The following is a 19694-nucleotide window of genomic DNA, read 5'->3' on the forward strand; positions in this document are numbered from 1 at the left end:
AGACAGCTTCTAATGTTCCTGCTTGAATGGGACGCAGGTGGCGCTGTGGGTTAAAGCCTCAGCGCCTAGGGCTTGCCGATCGAAAGGTCGGCGGTTCGAATCCCTGCGGCGGGGTGCGCTCCCGCTGCTCGGTCCCAGCGCCTGCCAACCTAGCAGTTCGAAAGCACCTCCGGGTGCAAGTAGATAAATAGGGACCGCTTACTAGCGGGAAGGTAAACGGCGTTTCCGTGTGCGGCTCTGGCTCTGGCTCTGGCTCTGGCTCTGGCCAGAGCAGCGATGTCACGCTGGCCACGTGACCCGGAAGTGTCTCCGGACAGCGCTGGCCCCTGACCTCTTAAGTGAGATGGGCGCACAACCCCAGAGTCTGTCAAGACTGGCCCGTACGGGCAGGGGTACCTTTACCTTTACCTTAATGTTCCTGCTGCAGTTGTAGGGGGTTATATGGGGTTTTACTGGGGAGGGGGGTAGTACCTCTGGTAGGAGACACGTCATGGGGTTGTATCCAGAGTAGACCCATTGAAAATAATGTACTTAAGGTAGTCCTGTTCATCAATGGGTCTACTTTGAGTAGGACTAGCATTGACTACAACCCTCAAACTGCTAGGTCCACTCTGCTTATTCACCCCCCACCTCTTTCCTTACCTCACATTTGTTGTCTATGTTTTTAAAACTTAAAATACCCAGCATTCAATATACGCCGTTAAACTAAATGTTTACCATGCAGCTAGTCTTATAATGTACCCTATTCTTCCTGGTCTGGTTTCTAATACAGTCCCAATGTTTTGTTTTGCTTGCTTTTTTCTTTTTTTTTAACCACTGCTGTGAGCTGAGCAGAAATTTCCACTGAGCCGTGCAGAGTAACGCCTAAGACTATTTTTCTTTTTCTTCTAGAGTGGTTAACTTAGAAATACAGCCTGTGAGTGGATAGATGAAGTTCAGACGCCTGTCTGACTTGCATCGCCTCACACTTCACTATGGCACAGGATGTCATCTGCTATCTCTTTGTGCCAAACGGCTCCCCCTGTTTTGGGGCATATGTCAGTGGGGCTCCCAGCTTCCTCCTTTCCCTTCTGCCACCATGGAAGTCACTGAAATATCCAGATGAGTCTCAAATACAGTCATACCTCGGGTTAAATATGCTTCAGGTTGAGCGTTTTCAGGTTACGCTCCGCAGCAAACCGGAAGTAACGGAACACATTACTTCCAGGTTTTACCGCTTGCGCATGCGCAGACGCTCAAAATTACATCATGTGCATGCGCAGATGTGGCGAATTGCGACCCATGCACGCGCAGACGCGGGTTGTGTTCGCTTCAGGATGCGAACGGGGCTGCGGAATGGATCCCATTCACATCCAGAGGTACCACTGTAATGATCGCTATTGTTGGGCGCAATCTATCCAAAGGGAAAGTCCTTGGGTGATGTTTAGCTTATCAGATTTAGCTGGGAGGGATGCACTGGATGGGTTCAGGATGGGGGGGGGGGTCAACATGTCGTTACAAGAGGGTATGATACGGGCTGCCTTGAAAGAGTCGGAGGTGCAGCCATTCCTAAAAGACCCTCCCCGGTGTGTTTAGTCTAGATAAGAGGAGACTGAGAGGAGTTATGATAAAGGTAAAGGTAAAGGTACCCCTGCCCGTACGGGCCAGTCTTGACAGACTCTGGGGTTGTGCGCCCATCTCACTTAAGAGGCCAGGGGCCAGCGCTGTCCGGAGACACTTCCGGGTCACGTGGCCAGCGTGACATCGCTGCTCTGGCGAGCCAGAGCCGCACACGGAAACACCGTTTACCTTCCCGCTGGTAAGCGGTCCCTATTTATCTACTTGCACCCGGAGGTGCTTTCGAACTGCTAGGTTGGCAGGCGCTGGGACCGAGCAGCAGGAGCGCACCCCGCCGCAGGGATTCGAACCGCCGACCTTTCGATCGGCAAGCCCTAGGCGCTGAGGCTTTAACCCACAGCGCCACCTGCGTCCCAGGAGTTATGATGGCCATCTTCAAATATCTAAAGGACAATGGATGATGGAGCTAGCTTGTTTTCTGCTGTTCCGGAGGCTAGGACCCAAACAGTAACTTGGCTTCAAGTTATAAGAAAGGAGATTCCAACTAGACGCCAGGAAGAACTTTATGGCAGTAAGAGCTATTCCACAGTGGTCTCCCTTAGAAGGTGGTGGGATCTCCTTTCTTGGAGGTGTGTAAGCAGCGGTTGGATGACCATCTGTCATAGATGCTTTAGTTGAGAGTCCTGCACTGCAGGGGGCTGGACTAGACGACCCTAAGCATCTCTTCCAACTCTACAATTCTGTGATTCTAGGACACTAATGTCTCTTTCCTGGGCAAAGCGACTAACAGAGTGATGGCTGAGTAGCTGAAGATATGGCTGTAGGGAGCAGATGATCTAGGGTTATTTCAGCCTCGTGTTAGACCTCATTCTGACACTGAAACTGTCTAGGTCACCAAGGTTAAAGACCTATACCAAGAGAGAGGCAACCCTGTTGGGTCTCTTCTCAGTGGCTTTTGATACCATTAACCATGGAGCAACTCTGTAAACTTGGGTGTGGGGGCACTGCTATAGTAGTTCTGCTCCTGCTGCCAGGACCACTACTGGAGAGTGACATTAGGGGAACTTCTGCTCAGCCCCTTGGTATTTGTGCTGTGGGGTCCCATGGGGTTCCATCCTGTCCCTTCCATGCTTTTCATCCTCTTTAGGGAGTTGCTGGGAGGCATCATTCAGAGATTTGAAGCCTGGTGCCGCCAACATGCAGTTGCCCTCAATATGGCTCCATTCATCTGATCACTTTTCAGGTGCTGCTAATTTCCTAACACTGAAGTTGGTCCAAGACAGACTGCTTAGATGGCAGAGTCCAGCAAGTTAGAGAAGAGGAACTCCAGCTATTTTGAGTTGTCCGGGCAGCAACCTGATTGTGAGAACTTGCAACCTTGCTCTCCAACCTGAAAATTTGCTTCAGTTCACACTGAGAGGCTAACGTACCACACTTTCCAAATCATTACATGAACCAACACAGCCATCTTTGGAAATTCACAGGTCTCTAAATTTTGCAGAGCCATGTAATGTGTACAAACAAATAACATATATTGGGTTATGAAGTGTGCATAAAAATATGCCTGTATTGGTGACAATAGCATACATTATTATATTATGTTACATTACATCATATTATGGGGAAATGGCTTTGCAAAAATGTGTATATTAGGGAAAACGGCATGCAAACAGAAATTAGGAGAAATTCACATTTAGAGTTTGATGAATTTTCATGTGCTTAAGAAAAACCTGATGTCAAAATGTAGAGAACCAGATTTAACATTGGAAAAAGGAGCAATTGAGAGAACTAACATTGACAGATTCACTCACCTCTACTTTAGAGGTATTTGCAAACAAACTCTGGTCACTTCCAGGTATCTGTTTATTGAACATTCATTGTGCTTTGTTGGCGGCAGGGGGTGGTGGTTATATGATGTCGCCCCAAGCAATTCTTCCCCACCCTTTCCAGTAGATTTTCCTGTCACTTTCCTTAAGCACAAAATGGTTTGAGGTTTTGGTTTGAAGGCAGGTTTCTTATGCAAGACTGCCAAGTCCACTTTAGTTGCACAACCTGAATTTGCCAGTGTGTGATGAACACCGCCCCCCAAAAAACAACAACAACAAAAAACACCAGCAAGAGTCTCCATACCCATACACACACAAAAGAGAAAAATTAGGAGACTCCAAAAGGGTGGCTAGGCAGTCTTAGCAAAACATACCAAGTCTCCCGAGTCAGTGTAAGAACTAACACATTCATCATGGCAAACACAATTCGCCAACATGCCATTGTTGCAATGAGCTCCTTTGCCCCTTCAAGCCTTCTCATCAGCTCTTCCTCCCTCTTTCTCGTTTGCTAAATTCAAATTAAAAGCAGGCTGTCCCTATGCCGAGTAGCGGTTCATTTGACCAAACTTTGCAGGCGAAATGATAGCAAGCCGAGCCAAACAGGAAACAAGTCACTTACCTGCGAGACGACGACCCCCGTCTTCAGATTTCCAGAATTCTGCTCCCTAAAAGTTTGCCTTAACAAGAGTTGAGTGCCAGTGATGCAGCCGAGGTGCCTTTTTGATTCGGTGAGACTGGCTCCTCCCGTTCATTCCTTGACTGGTCGCTGCTTAGTGGAGATCTCCTCTATCCCAACCTCAGCGTCTCCATACCAGCCAGTTGGGATCCTGTTTGTGCACATGAGATGGAAAACTACAGGCCCATCACACCCCGCACATCCATGTCCTGAAGGTTGCACGCAGGAACACAGCCCCTGTTTACAATTCAGGAAAAGAAAAACCCGGTCGTACCCAAGGTGTCAGACATTTCATAAGTGTGCCTAAGCTGAGACAGCGTGTGTTGTTTTTGCTGGGGTTTTTTTAAAAAAAATTGTTATGTTTCTTGGGGGAAATGGCCTTTAATCACCTCTCTTCTTCTAAATTAGCACCCTGGCCATACAATGGACCTTACTTCATTGCAAAATAAAGGCAACAAGACCTTGATTCGTGTCCGGCCCACACATGCTACGAACAAAAAGAGCTTTCAGTCTGGCTCGAGGTCTTTATATAATGTGTAGCTCTTGAAACTAAACAGCTTACAGTAGGGTTGTGTAAGAGGCCTAATGTGTGGCATAAATCAACTTTGCCCTGCTGGAGTTGGACTGGGGGCTGTGAGGGGAGAGAGTCTGTGTGCATGTGTGATGAATGAGTGCTTTGTTCAGGGGGGGGGGGAATAATTGCTTGCAAGGGAAGGTTGACGACGTTTGTGCACACGCTAGTATACAGTGCAAATGGCAAGTCCCCATCTCCTCCTAATTTAATTTCATAGAAAGCAGGCACAAAGGCGGGGGGGGGGGGGGGAGAGCGTCTTTCTTTTACTGTGTTTATGCAAAGCATGTGAAAGAGCCTTTCGCTCTTCCAGTGACACCTGGAGACAAAATTCCGCCACTGCTGTAATAGCCTTTTAAAAATGAATTCAGGCAACGAGAGGTTTGGCTCTCTGAACTCACAAGTTGGTCGAGGGAGGGGGCTGATGGGACTGCTTCTAAAAGAGGGAAACACAAAATGTACAGAGGTGTCGATTCCTCTTTTGAGAAGTGTTCTTCTGGGGGCTCCACACTCAGCAGAAGTGTGAACTTGAATAAAATATTGGGGGAGCCGGGTAACACACACACACACACACAAACACACACACCGCATAATTGATCACAAGACACGGCGCGCGGACACCATTTGAATGGCGATGACCATCAACTTGGGGAGGGCTGGCCCCTCAAATATTTTATTGGGGGGCTGGAGGGATCTCAGCTGTTGCGATGATGCTCAGAAAAAATGAATGTGTTTGCATGCTCCTTTTGAAGTGCAGCTAAAATCTAACCACCGCCACTACCACCTCACACACACTTGTGGCTTAGTTCACACAAACAAAAGATGAAATAGTAAAACTGTTATGGGACTGTACTGGTTCCATACAGCTGAATGCCTCCCCATGGAGTGACAGGGAGAATCACTCAGGCGTTTTAAAGTAAACCATCAAGGAAGAAAGTTGGACTAGAAAATGAATATTTGTGTGCATTGGGGTTATACACTTGTATCTAGTGATGAGAGAGGATTCTGTTATGTGATCCTCCCCCTTTTAGGAATGAAACAGTTCAGGAACATTCCCCCTCCCCCCATCTGCAGTCTGTGGCTTTTTTACCAGTGCCAGTCCTACTCACAAGCAGACCCACTGTAGTTGCTGGAAATGTCCACCGTGGATTCATTCATGTCAACGGGTCTACCCTGAGTAAGTAGCACATTTCAGATGCCAGTGATGGTGTGCAGTGATACCACATCAACCTGCAACCTGTTTGTCCGCCTAGCTGATATTTTAACTGTGAAATGTGCCTGAAGCCTTCTGCATGCACAGAGCACATACCGCCCCACCCCGTGCGGTCCCAGCTCAAGGCCCCACTTTGAGTGTGTTCAGCAATTCATCCAGAAGATGCATGGAAGTGTTTTGGGGAAAATACTCTGGTTTCATGCTGGGTGCTGCCTTAGGCATTGTGTCACACCGTGTTATGCTTAAGAAGAGAATAGTTTCTGCCCAGGACGCTCTCTCAGCTAGAGTTGACTGGACTGCTAGCCCTGCTGAAAGCCAGATAACAGTCATAGATTCCTGTTCTGGGTGGTCTGACCGCTTAGCTTTGCTCCGATATTCCACGTGTGACTGGGCTTGACATAAGTCAGAAGGCAAGCCCCAACCAGTTTGTATGCAAACATATACCAGGAACTCCTCTGCATAAATTATCCTGCAGCAGCATAGCTGGAAAACAAATGCATTCCAGGTTCTTGACTGCTAATGCATCACATACCGTAGACTCCTAAAGCTGGCAAAATGGCTTAGAAAGTCTGAGGGGTTGCTGGGGAGAGCTATGGTTTTGTTTGAGGTGCACTTTCCTGGTGCAAGGAACCTTGCTACTCATTTTTAGGAATGGACAGATCCATCAATGTCTTGTCCGTTCAGCCACTTCCAATCCTGGGGAGGAGGTGTGGTTGCGGGCTTCACTCTGACCCCACGTGCGCGGGGGCTGGTTTCAGCCCCCGTGAGACTGAGGGAATCCCGGCCGCGTCGCCCAACCAGCCAGCCAATCGGGTGGCTTGGGGGGCATGGCCTGCCCTATTTAGGACTGGCGCGGCCGGGGCTCGCCCTCTTTTCGCCGTGCCAGCCATCCGATTTTCCCACCCTCCCTCCCTTTAGGTAGGCTTCTGACTTTGCTATGGACTTCGGTCTGTCGCCGCAAGGGGCCTGGTATTTCGCCTACCTCGTAGCAACTCGTCACAACTCCTGGGCATTGGCGGTTAGGCATTGGTAAGGAGGGGTTAAGAGGATGGGGGGAGGAAACGCCATCACCTCCCCCCAAAAGCTAAGGGTAGTCCGTTAAAGGATTCCGGTGGGCGTGGCCCTGTCCAAAACCTATGGAGGTGTGGGCCTAAGGCACCCCCCCCCGAACGGTGACCCGGGGGGAGCTCCTAGCTGACGTGCCTCAGCAGGACTCCCCCTTTTGGTGTTAACCCATGCCGGTCTTCATGCAATCACGCTGGAGCCGGTTAGTCGATAGGACCAATGCCTAAGCCAATGCCTCTCATTCCTGAAATCCATAAAGTTGTGGCCTAATTCGCCCATTTAACCTTAATACTTGGTGTCCTTTGTCGTTATTTCTCCCTGGTGGGGGGGCGGGAACTCGCCACGCAACAGTTCTTCATGGGGATGGGGCTAAGTCTGTCCTGTCTCATTTCCATGTGAATTTTACAGGAAATCATTTGAACTCTGTGCAAAAAAACTTATGACAGAGATACATACAAGCATATATGTGCTTATGCGGGGATCCGATGACTGCAGCAATAACTCTGTCCAACCCCATAACAGAATCTACAGGATTGCAGATTCTAAAGAGGACCAAAGGGAACTCATACTCTGATCTGGGTCATGACATGCCCTGATCAAATCAGGGGAGTTGGCTTTGGAATCTGATTTCTGCAGATGCCTCTTCCGACCCTACACATGGTCACGTCTCAACTGAGGGAGTCCTCATCAGAGGAGGACCAGGAGGAGCCACCAGGATAGTTCTGTTGGATAGAGCATGGTGCTGTTAACACCAAGATCGCATGTTCGATCCCTGTAAGGGATAGCTGCATTTTCCTGCATCGCAGGGGGTTGGACCAGATGATCCTCAGGGTCCCTTCCCAATCTATGATTCTCTCACCCAGCCTTACGCCGAGCCTTGGGTCAGGCTCCATCTGGGTCAAGGAGCTGGAGTTCTGCAATGAGACTGAGGTGGGGTGGTCTGTTGCCAGGGTGGCTCCAGCCTCTGACATCAAGGCTGAACAGGTCCCAAGCCTGTGGGAAAAGTGACACCTTAAACCTAACCTATCCACAGAGGTGCCTGACTATGGACAAGGATTCCTCAGGAGTAAAGGTCTTCTTCTTCTTCTTTGGTGATCACTCGTAGTCGAGTAAGAATGTCTTTGATGAACACGTTCTTAACAGTGAGTCCGTGACTGTGTAGGCCAATTCTGGATCCACACGTCCTTCCACAATGTGGACATGGGTTTCTGGGCAGGACTTGATCATGGGAGGGTTTGGCAAGCGTTTCTTCCTCTTAGCACGTTTCTCCCTTTCGTCCTGAGTTTGAGCATCTTCAAAGCCCACGACACCTTTGGTAAAGGCTGTTCTCTAATTGGAGCACTCACAGGCCAGTGTTTCTCAGTTGTCAGTGTTTATACTACATTTTTAAATATTTACCTTGAGAGAGTCTTTAAACCTCTTTTGTTGACCACCAGCATTACGCTTTCCATTTTTAAGTTCAAAATAGAGTAGTTGCTTTGGAAGACAATAATCAGGCATCCACACAACATGACCAGTCCAACAAAGCTGATGTTGAAGAATCATCGCTTTGACACTGGTGATCTTTGCTTCTTCCAGTACACTGGAATTAGTTTGCCTGTCTTCCCAAGTGATGTGCAATTCTTTTCAGAGACACCGTTGATGGAATTTTTCAAGGAGTTGGAGATGGCGTTTGTAAGTGGTCCATGTTTCACAAGCATACAGTAAGGTTGGTAGTGCAATAGCTTTGTAAACAAGCATTTTGGTTTCCCTGCGAATGTCCCAGTTCTCAAACACTCTGCACTTCAATCGGGAGAAATCTGCACTTGCAGAGCTTGACTGACTCCAGCTACAACAGCAGAGGTTGCTGAACCTATGCTTAGGTTGCGGGGTTGTTTGAGGGCATGGTTCCTCTTATTATTTTTGCACCTTTAGATCTTCTTATGATTTATGTACAAATGGTTTGATTTGGCTGTGGGCTTTTTGCTGTGTTTTATTTATTGTTCATGGCTACATTTGTTAATGTTTGTAATTATATAATTCATTTCATGTTGTAAGCCACTTTAAACTATGAAAAGGTGGTATACAAACAAAATGATGATGTTGATAATCCTCAGGGATGATGGGAATTGTAGTCCAGCAACATCTGAAGGACACCAGGTGGCCCACATTGGTGTAGTTTCACCCTTAGATCCCTAAACGAGCGGGGAGAAAGTTTTCTTTATGTTTTGCTTTCTTTTTAAAAGATGCTGCCACCTAGTGATCAGGATAGGAAAGGACACAATGTTGGTCAAGGTACATAAAAAACTAAGGCGATTCTAAGTTTCTTGTACTGGTACTGTATTCTGGATTTTTTATTTATTTTTTACAGGATAGAAATGTTATACAGATACAGATGTTATATTTCCATTGCTTTTTGAATACTTCCTTACCTATCTGTTCAGCTCGAATGAAGAAACAGCAAAGCATCCTTTGTGCTCTGCTGCCAGTTTACATCTTCAGCTCTCGAGCTCTCTCTCTCGCTTTCTGTTTACATGAGCACAAAAAAGGACATTTTTGTATTTCCTTTTAAAGCATGGGCTTTAGCAGGGGCATATTACTTTGGGGATTTCGCTGTTTTGCACTCTGTCCGCGTCCGACGGAGGCTTCGGCCTATCAAACATTGTGGTTGATTTGTCACTTGGATTCCCGGTAACTACGACCCAGTAATTCTTGTCTTCTTCAGCTCTGTGTGTATCCAGATATGTGTGGCAGTTTACCTCAAATTCCTTTCCAAAGTATGTCCTTCAAAAGAAGAGAGTAGATATTCAACAATAACAGCTAGACATTCCATAGCCTCAGCCTGAATGTCAGCTGACCCCGAACATACAATTTTAAATTTTTCAGTTGATTGCAGTGTGGCTTGTTTGTATGTGTGTTGGGGATAGGTTGTTGGATCAGGTTAGCCATATTGATTCATATGCTATGAGGGGGGGATAGCTTGTTGTCCCGTTGTGCTGTGTATGTGATAAAGGGAGAGTCAGAGTTATATTTAAATGATTTATACTAAAAGAAAAGAAAAGCAAACACAAACCACCACACACATTGCATTTGAAGTGGGGGTGGGAAACTCACTTTGTGGTGTTGACTGATGTTAATAATAATAAATAATATTTTTTAAATTTATATCCCACCCATCTTGCTGGGTTTCTCCAGCCATATAAAAACACAACAAAGCATCAAACATTAAAAAAGATCAAAATATCCTATACGAGCAACAAACAAACCAATAAATCAACAGAAACCAATAGCAACTGCAACAATAGCAATAATAGTAATAGCAATAATAAACAGTTTACAGTTACAAATTAAAATAACCACCAACCCCAACTAAACATTTAACCAACATCAACCTGACAAAAAACAGAGGAACCAAAATTAGATATTTTAAAAACATTTTAGCCAGTTGCCTTGTTATACTCCTCAAATGTTGGCCCTGTTCTCCCATTACTTTTTTATATAAGGTTCAGTCAATATTCCTTCCCCACACTCAAAGTATTCCCCCCCCACACACACACACACAAAAGAAACAAGGACCAATTTTCTTTCTTGGGGAAGTGGAGGCATTTATTTTGATTTTGGGGGAGGAGGTGGTTGCTACTTATGAGGAAATCCAGCCTTTGTAAATACAGTCTTACACTACTTCCCACTGTCCCCAGAATTCTCCGGGGAAGATGTGACATTGCATTTTTATTGGGCAGTTCTGGCCAATATACACTTTCTTTCTGCAAGCAGGTCCCCCTGATATCTGCCTTCTTGTAAGCATTGTTTGGTTGGAGAGTGGCATTGCAAAATTCAGATAAGTGTGAATTTTGAAAGGTGGCAGTGTCTTGGTTCACATGTTGTTTTACAAAGTGCAGATTTGATGGATCGCCTTTAAATATTGAACTGAAATGAATTTATCCCCTGTCCCTGGTACCCAGGATTGTTTGGGTAAGGTTTTAACCAGGGGGTTCAAAACTGGTGTAAAGCCAATGCATATTTGGAGTGTAGTGTAGATGTGCCCTTTCTACAAAAGTTGCTCACCTTATCCAGAAGATCCGAGGAACTGCCAAGGCCTGATTTGTATGACTGTGAACAATGAGGATCTTTGTATTTGCCTAGAAATGGGGGCGGGGAGAGAGAGAGAAAGAGAAATATTTGAAGGAAAGAAGGGCTTAAATTCTGTTTACGCATGAATTTCTTTAAAATTTCCTTGGGAATCAAAAGTAAAGCAGAGAGAGGTGTGGCAAGGAAGAATTATTGTTCAAATCGTGCAGAAAAGGCGGAAAGTGAAGAGGAAGGAAATTGGAGGAAGACGTGAGGCCCACCGTAGCCATGGGTAGGCCCAGTGAGGCCCTCTGCAGGCCATGGAATAGTGAGGGGGCCCAGGCCCCTCCTTGAAAACTTTGGGGGTGCTCTCAGCCCCTCAGCCTCCTTAGATGGTGCCCCTAGCTGGGAATTATAGTTTAACCACTTAGAGAGCTATTCCCAGCACCCTTTCGCCGAGCAACAATTTCCACCTTTCTTAACAAACTACAGTTTCAAGGATTCTTTTGGGGGGAAGCCGTGTGCTTCAAATGTAAGGTAAGGATGTGTCTGAGGATGGCTTGATGGATGGTAAGGAAGCGTCTGAAGATGGCTTGGTGGATAAAGGATGCAAAGCCATTCCCACAATATGGGCTGGCATAAAGGTAAAGGTATCCCTGACCGTTAGGTCCAGTCGCAGACAACTCTGGGGTTGCTGCGCTCATCTCGCTCTATAGGCCAAGGGAGCCAGCGTTTGTCCACAGACAGCTTCCGGGTCATGTGGCCAGCATGACTAAGCCGCTTCTGGCGAACCAGAGCAGCGCACGGAAACGCCGTTTACCTTCCAGCCGGAGTGGTACCTATTTTATCTACTTGCACTTTGACGTGCATTTCAACTGCTAGGTGGGCAGGAGCTGGGACCAAGCATCGGAAGCTCACCCTGTCACGGGGATTCGAACCGCCGGCCTTCTGATCGGCAAGTCCTAGGCTCTGTGGTTTAAACCACAGCACCACCCGCGTCCCTATGGGCTGGCATAACAGAGGCCAAAGAGGTAAGAATCACGGGAGGTAGCTAAAGGCTCCTAGAGCACAGGAGCGTTTGTGAAGCTGGTTTAGGAAAGGAGGGAGAGGTGGTTGGAGAACATGAGAGAACAGTCTGAAAAGCAAGGTACTCTTAAGGGGCACAGCATCATTTCTTACAGGAACTGGGAACCCTTCATATTCCATGCGTAACTGTGGGTCCAGATAGGTAGCTTGCCAAGAACACAAGTAGGTAAGTTCATCGGTCAAGAACACAGGCTGGAGGGAGGATTTCTTTGTCATGTTCTGAAAACTTCTGTGGTCACTCGCAATAAATAGCTGGAAATGGAAACATGTGGGAATGATTTGTCTGCGAATTAGATAAACATTGTTGTAGATTGACAGAGGCCAAAGAACAAGCAAAACAAATATTAGCGCGGTTACGAATCTGGGTCCAGTATTGCCCTTACATCATACTGTAATCACATGTTGTGTTCTTAAGTTTGCTGTATGGACTAGTCTGGCATGAATGGTTGGGTGTGAAGGACTTTTGCATTTGCAAAACTTCAGGAAATGAGGGAGAGGGTGGACACAGAGCTGCAAATCCCAGCGCTTGCCAAAAGCAGAAATACTACCTGAAGTTACATTGATCGAAGCTGCACAGAAAGCAAAGGCAACTTTGAGCATCCGGCCTTGTTATGTACTGAAGTTCTCATCCTGGGCCAGCAGGGGGATACTGTAGATAGTTTTCACTCAGGTCCACATATGCAAATAAGGGGTTGAACGTGATGTTCAGTGACTGGATAGTTACAGAAAATGGGTACTGTTGCATTCTAGTGGAGCTCTATATAAGCAGGCTGGCTGAACCCTTCGGTTCAGTTCTGTTCTGGCCTGTGAATAAACAAGAGCTGTTTGAAGAATCGCTGTGTCATCTGATATGTTCACCCACAACTTAACAGGCCTGATAATGTCTCTTCATTGGGCACCTCTTAAGATATTGCAAATTTTGTGCAATGGTTCCTGAGATCAAGGAGCAGGTTTTCATCTATGTTGGAGAGAATTGGACAGCGTTCAAAATTGGCCAGGTGTCAAGCGCATTTTGCACCTGGCTATTGGCCGCTTGCAACCAAGTGAAGATGCCCAAGGTGCCAAGATGGCACCTGACATCTCCACCATCTGGAGGTGCGCTCCTGGGCATCCTTGGACTGTGACTGTTTTCACACACTAGCAACACAAAGAGGAAGCTTTTAACTAATGTTGGAAGAAGTCTTTGCTCAACTGGACTTTGCTCTGAATTTTCAATACTTGTTTACTATTTAGAAGATTTTCGCTCCACCTTTTGGCTACAAGAACTTCCACATATATGCAACTCATCGAAATAAAATACAAAAGAACAAAGAGTTAAGAACCAGAGCATCGTGGAAGCAAATTGGCCATCTAGAAGGACATTACTGAATAATGCAGAACAATGTTAAGTGCTGTGTGGGAAATCAGCTTTGAGTGGAGAAAAGCAATACATCCTCAGGGCTTAAAAAATAAATTAATCCTAGTGCAGGATCAACCATTGTTCAGGTAAGGGGTCCAAGCTTAGTGAGATCCTGCATGGCAGGCTGGTTCAGGGTCCCAAGTATGTTGGTGTGAGCTATTCAAAGGAGAAGCAGGTTAAAATTATGAAGTAGGTGATCATCATAATCACAGAGCTTTCCAAACTGTGTGTCGCAACTTGTTGGTGTGTTGGATGTAGTGTGTAGGTGTGTTGCATGGTATGTGTCCTTATCTCTTAGTTTAACCTCTGATTTACTAGTGAAACTCAATCACCATGTCGCAAAATGATGCATTTCTAAAAAGTGTCACTAACATGAAAAGTTTGGAAATAATGGTGAACAGTTAGCAAATAGCTGTTGCATCCTTAATCCTGCATAGGTTTATGGTAACATAACATTATAGTCATTAACATAGTATGGGCCGTTCTGTTTCATATATTCACTTACCATCTTCTCTGGAAACCCTCCAGATGCTCCAAGACCAAAATTCTGCCCAAATCTAAGTGGCTCTCCCATGCATTCACCTTCAATGCTTTAATAAACAGACAAAGGTCATTATTTCAACAGAAGACATGTTACAGATCGTTTACGAGGGGTGTGTGGCAGATTCAAATTGATCCCAGGTCCTGAGCCCAAAGCAAGGTTCTCCTGAAGGATTCTGGGTTTGTGCAAAGCAAGGTGGGATCTTTACAAGGTGCACACAACTGAAGTAGGCACCTTGGCAATATAGGGTAAAAAAAAGGGTAAAGGACCCCTGGACTGTTAAGTCCAGTCAAAGGCGACTATGGGGTTGTGGCGCTTATCTCGCTTTCAGGATGAGGGAGCCGGTGTTTGTCCACAGGTAGCTTTCTGGGTCATGTGGCCAGCACAACTAAACCACTTCTGGTGCAGTGGGACACCATGACAGAAGCCAAAGCGCACGGAAACGCCGTTTACCTTCCTGCCACAGGGGTATCTATTTATCTACTTGCACTGGCTTGCTTTCGAACTGCTAGGTTGACAGGAGCTGGGACAGAGCAATAGGAGCTCACTCCATCACAAGGATTCGAACCACCGACCTTCTGATCAGCAAGTCCAAGGGGCTCAGTGGTTTAGACTGCAGTGCCACCTTGGTAATATGGATGCAAAGGAAAACATGCAGCAGGCGACTTGCCTGCTAACAGCAGAACTAATCTTGGCGTATTAAATAAGGAGGGAGAAAGAAGGAAAGAAAGAATGAAAAAGAAAGAAAGATACTGTCAGAGCTGCCTCTAGGTCCCAGCTCACAGAGGACCAACGCTAGGCTGTAGTTATGTACAAAAGTCTTTATTGAGGTTCAGTTTCCATTTCAAAGCCGTAGCACGCAGCTCTACGTCTTAAAGCCTAGACCGGCGAAGTACCGTCTGAGTCTCCTCCCCTATGACACCAGTTTAAGATCCTAGCTCTGCTCCACCTTTTACGCTGCTCTCTCCTCCTCTGGGTCCTCCTGCCCGCTGGGGCATTGCCCTTTCTGGACTCTTCCGACGCTGAGTCGCTTAGCTCCTCCCCCTCCCTCCGGCGGGCTTTAGGACCCGGTTCCCAATCCTCACTCTCTGCTGTCCCGCGCTCCTGTACATTTGAACTTGCCTCTCGCGCCAACCCAGTGACCTTCCTCCTGACCGTTACACTGCTTCTGTCACTGCTTCCCTCTTCCGGGATACTGGCCGGATCTGACCTCTCCTCCGTTGTCTGACTCCCTGATGGAGGTGTGGTCAGCCCTGCCTTATCTTCTCTCCCTGGTGGGGAATGCACTGGCCCCGATCCTTGGGACTCTTCCCCCCCACTCTGCTCTGGTGGGGAAGCTGGCCCTGATTTCCAACTACTGCTCTGGGAGTCTCTGCTCCCCCCTTGCTCCTGGGGCGTTCCCCTTGGGACCCCCCTTGCCCTGGCCACCGGCGCCCCCTTCTGTGAATCTTCCGATTCGCTGGAGAGGCTCATGGAATCCCTCGGTCCACTGTCCTCTTCTCCTACGCTCCCCTCGGATTCCTCCCCCTCGCTCTCCATCTCCTCTCCTCCCTGTGCCTCTGCTCCTGAACCCCTGACAGATACAATTCTAGGAAGTTACAAAATGATTTAACCAGTCTCCCACCTTAAAATCCGGAATGCATTCCGGCCAATTGGGGTCACACTGCTGATTGCGCTCATATCACAGGGTGCTGTCAGTTCATTCTCTGAGAGTATGTCTGTTTCCTTGGGATTAACAGCCAGAGATAGATTCCCACTCATGGTAGGTTCCTTGTCAGGTGAATTGTTGTTATCTGGGCTCACCAGCATAACCGTATCTCCAAAGTGAATAAATCCATCTGTTGAAATAGAGAGCTGCTCCTTTTTTAAAAAAAGAATAAGAAGAAGGGGTGGATCTCAGATGATTATAGCATGATTTGGATTTTCACTTTGGTTGTCTCCAAAGATCATTTTTTATGATCAAGCCACACTTGTTTAGGGAAGTTTTTAATGTTTTATCACTTTTTTATTATTAATATTCTGTTGGGAGCCGTCCAGAGTGGCTGGGGAAATCCAGTCGGATGGGTGGGATATAAATAAGTAAATTATTATTATTATCATCATCATCATCATCATCATCATCATCATCATCATCATCATCATTATTTGCTTGCTGCACTGGAAAAGATGGGCTTCCCACGCATCCTTACAAACACAACCTTGAAGCTGAAACTGCCCATCTGGCAAAAGCAGCCTCAAGTCAGGGAAGGGTCTGTTGGTCTATGATATGGCACATCCTTTTCTTGCAGATTCCAAGTTCAGTCCCTGGTATTTTACAGGTAATCCTTAAAAAGGAGCCCTGTCTGAAATCCTGGAGAGTAGCTGCCAGTCAGTGTAGACAATATGGAGCTAGATGGACCAAGTTCAAGAGCAGAACACGCTCTCAGTCACAGATACAGTGGTGCCCCGCAAGACGAACGCCTCGGAAGACGGAAAACTCGCTAGACGAAGGAGTTTTTCGTTTTCTTAGCCGCTTCGCAAGACGCATCTCCCTATGGGCTTGCTTCGCAAAACGAAGCTTGCCCCGCAAGCTCCGGGGATAGCGGGGAAGCGCAGCGCGTCTTCCCCGCTGTCCCCGGACCCCTTTTGAACCAAGGGGCGGCAACGGGGAGAAGATCGCTTCTCCCCGTTGCCAGCCCCGCAATCTCCGGGGACAGAGGGGAAGGCGTGCGCGCCTTCCCCTCTGTCCCCGGACCCCTTTTGAACCAAGGGGCAGCAACGGGGAGAAGCGATCTTCTCCCCTCCGCCCCTTGCTTCAAAAGAGGGGGCAGAGGGGAAGGCGCGCGTGCCTTCCCCTCTCTCCCCGGACCCCTTTTGAACCAAGGGGCGGCAACGGGGAGAAGCGATTCTCGCCGCTGCCCCTTCCCTTGCTTTAAAACAGGTCCGGGGACAGAGGGGAATGCATTCCTATGGGAAACCGTGCTTCGCAAGATGAAAAACTCGCAAGAAGAAAAAACTTGCGGAACAAATTAATTTCGTCTTGCGAGGCACCACTGTAGTTGCCTTCCAACACTTCATTATGGAGCGTGATGAGAATGGCAGTGAAGGGGGGGGGTGCTTGTCACCTCAACCTGAATATGGCTCTGGACTAGTGGATTCCAAACTCTACCTTCAGGTAACACTTTCTACCTTGATTCGTCTCACAGAATTGTAGAGTTGGAAGGAACCACAAGGGTCATCTAGTCCAACCCTGAGGAAACGCTGCACACGACAGAGGAAATTCTTGTTTTGACTCTTATTCCACACTTGTTCTGCCTCCCCACCCCCCATCAACAGTATTTGCCATTCCTCCCCATCTTGATTCATCTGGAGATCTAATATAATAATTATTTATTTATTTATTTATTTATTTATTTATTTATTTATTTACGGTATACCCCGCCCTCCCCAGCCAAGGCCAGGCTCAGGGCGGCTAACAAGCAATAATAAAAACAAGTTGAATGAATACAACTTAAAAACAAGATTAAAGTACAACATTAAAACAATAAAATGCAGCCTCATCACAGGAGGAGAAAAGAAAAAAGAAAGAGGGGGAGGGAATCAAATTGGCTCCAAGCCAAAGGCCAGGCGGAACAACTCTGTCTTACAGGCCCTGCGGAAAGAAATCAGATCCCGCAGGGCCCTGGTCTCATGAGACAGAGCGTTCCACCAGGCCGGAGCCAGTGTTGAAAATTATATAATAATATAATAATATGTGAATCAGTTATTCAGGATTAAGGAAAACAACAGCAGTTCATAATATCACAAGTTCTCTGTACAGGCATAAGTTAAAGGCACATACAGTATTATTGCACTTTTGCTAAAGCTAAGCAAGTGCTGGTAGAAATGTAGAAATGCAATGGGTGATCACATACCTTCTTGTAAAGGTTCTCTTTCAGTTTTTTTGATTTCTGGATTAAAAGCTCCCCTCTTTCTCTTTTACATAAGAAGTCTTTCAGGAGTTCCTGTTTCGGGAAAGAATTTTTTAAAATGTGAGCTTGGCATTTTAACGTGCATCCGTTGTCTCATCGCAGCTCGGTCTGAATAGCGCAACCTCCAGTCACCGCAAACCATGACAAATGCAAATAAAAAACAACAGCAATAAAAGTCTGCTAAATTTCACCATTAAGAGGTGTGCAAAACTAAGGCAGACTCCCACAAATTGAGCCAGGGGCCATGAATAGAGTTCGAAAAACACAAAGCCGATTACAAAATACAGAAAGGGGTGTAGAAAAGGAAGCAGAATCAGGAAAAAGCTGGGTCAGTTGGCATCAGCAAGAAGCACTTTTTCTTTAATATCCCAAATACAGGAAAAGAAATGTCCTTTGTTTTGGACAAAGCATTTACCAATTATTTGCCATAATTAAAGTTCATAAAATATAAAGAATAAAAGTACAAAACTATATCCATAGATTTAAAGGGATTTTCCTTAAAACATCCATAGTAATTGATATCAATAACTTCTGCTACAAAATTTATTGACAAAACACATTTCCTCATGTACAGTGCTTTTTTTCTGGGGGGACGCATACCCCTAAACATTTTGTGAATCTAAGTTTGGCCTCATTGAGGGGCAGTCTTTCAATATGAGTAGGAAAATGAGAGTACCCCTAAACATTTTTTTTTTTTTTAGGAAAAAAAGCACTAACCATGTATCATATATCAGAAATTAGACAATGCGCACTTAACTGAGAGTAATCTCACTGGACACAGTGGAGTTTGTTTCCTAGTAAATGTAGAAAGGACTGAACAGAAAATGGAATAAAGACACAAAGTAAACGAACTAAGTCAAGAGGGGAGGAAGAGCTTTTAATTACCTCTTCCAGGCACACATCTTCGTTCCAGTTGCCAATCAGCACCCCAGGACTGTATTGTCTGCCACTCATACTAGTCCTTAGATTGAACATTTTGGATTACTTTGAAGTGGGCCACTTCGCTAGCCTTAAAGTCGAGGAGGCAGGTGCCACAAAACACGCTGCTGTGAGAAAGATGATCCGTGTTGACAGGTTGCCATGGGGACCTTGTGTGTGCACCTGGGATTGGCCCTGCTGGAGGAGAGCTGCTAGCCAATCAGAATACGGAAGAATGGCTGAGAAAGGAGGTGGGGGCTCTTGCCATCCCTTTAGCCATGGGACAGAACTGGGACCATCCATAGATGGGACTTATATTTTATAAGCAAGAGAAGGGGAGAGAATGGAATTTATTGTGCTGTGATTTGTGTACACACACAAAAACTGTAAACAATAAATATCCAGGGAGGAAATTTGATTTTATATACTCTTATTTCCTTGTTTTATTGTAAATCGTGTTATACTGTGAACCACCATGTACAAAGGGTACAAATAAAACAAACTAGATTCAAATAGATAGACACACAGAGAGTACACCTTCCCCCGTACTGTTTTAGATGCTTCCTGAAAACTTTTCTGTTTCAGCCAGCCTATCCAGACACATGGTTTAGTTACATTTGTATCAAATGCTTTTACTGATTTTGTCCTGTTTTTCAGTGATGGATATATGTATATTTGTTTTTGATTGATTTGTGGCTTTAAGTCATTTTTAAAATATATAACTGGACTTTTTTTTTCTTTTTGGAAGTGGGATTTGCACACACCTAAATGAAAATCCGCATTATGGTTTGCAGGGTGTAGTTTTAAGTACATGCTTTGAAAATTACTTAGCAGAGCATGGCCTG

The 19694-nt window shown here is 46.1% G+C and overlaps 2 protein-coding genes across 3 annotated transcripts in view; both read right to left on the bottom strand.

Moving 5' to 3' along the window:
• IL16 (interleukin 16) overlaps positions 1-4135 on the bottom strand; it is a 77286-nt gene extending 73151 nt beyond the window's left edge. For both annotated transcript variants that reach the window (XM_079954180.1, XM_079954183.1), the window contains exon 1: positions 4003-4135. The gene's annotated coding sequence lies outside the window, so the exon portion shown is untranslated. The remainder of the gene's footprint in view (positions 1-4002) is intronic.
• A 5136-nt stretch (positions 4136-9271) lies between these two features.
• CFAP161 (cilia and flagella associated protein 161) lies at positions 9272-18971 on the bottom strand. The gene is made up of 7 exons (XM_079954384.1): positions 18817-18971; positions 17875-17964; positions 15606-15841; positions 13946-14030; positions 12135-12293; positions 10953-11026; positions 9272-9671 (listed from the first exon to the last, which is right to left on the bottom strand). The coding sequence occupies exons 1-7, from the start codon at positions 18904-18906 to the stop codon at positions 9470-9472; spliced, it is 936 nt and encodes a 311-aa protein (XP_079810510.1). The 5' UTR covers positions 18907-18971; the 3' UTR covers positions 9272-9469.
• Positions 18972-19694: the final 723 nt, after the last annotated feature.

The sequence above is a fragment of the Podarcis cretensis genome (genome assembly GCF_951804945.1).
Source record: "Podarcis cretensis genome assembly, chromosome: 14".
Lineage (NCBI taxonomy): Eukaryota > Metazoa > Chordata > Lepidosauria > Squamata > Lacertidae > Podarcis > Podarcis cretensis.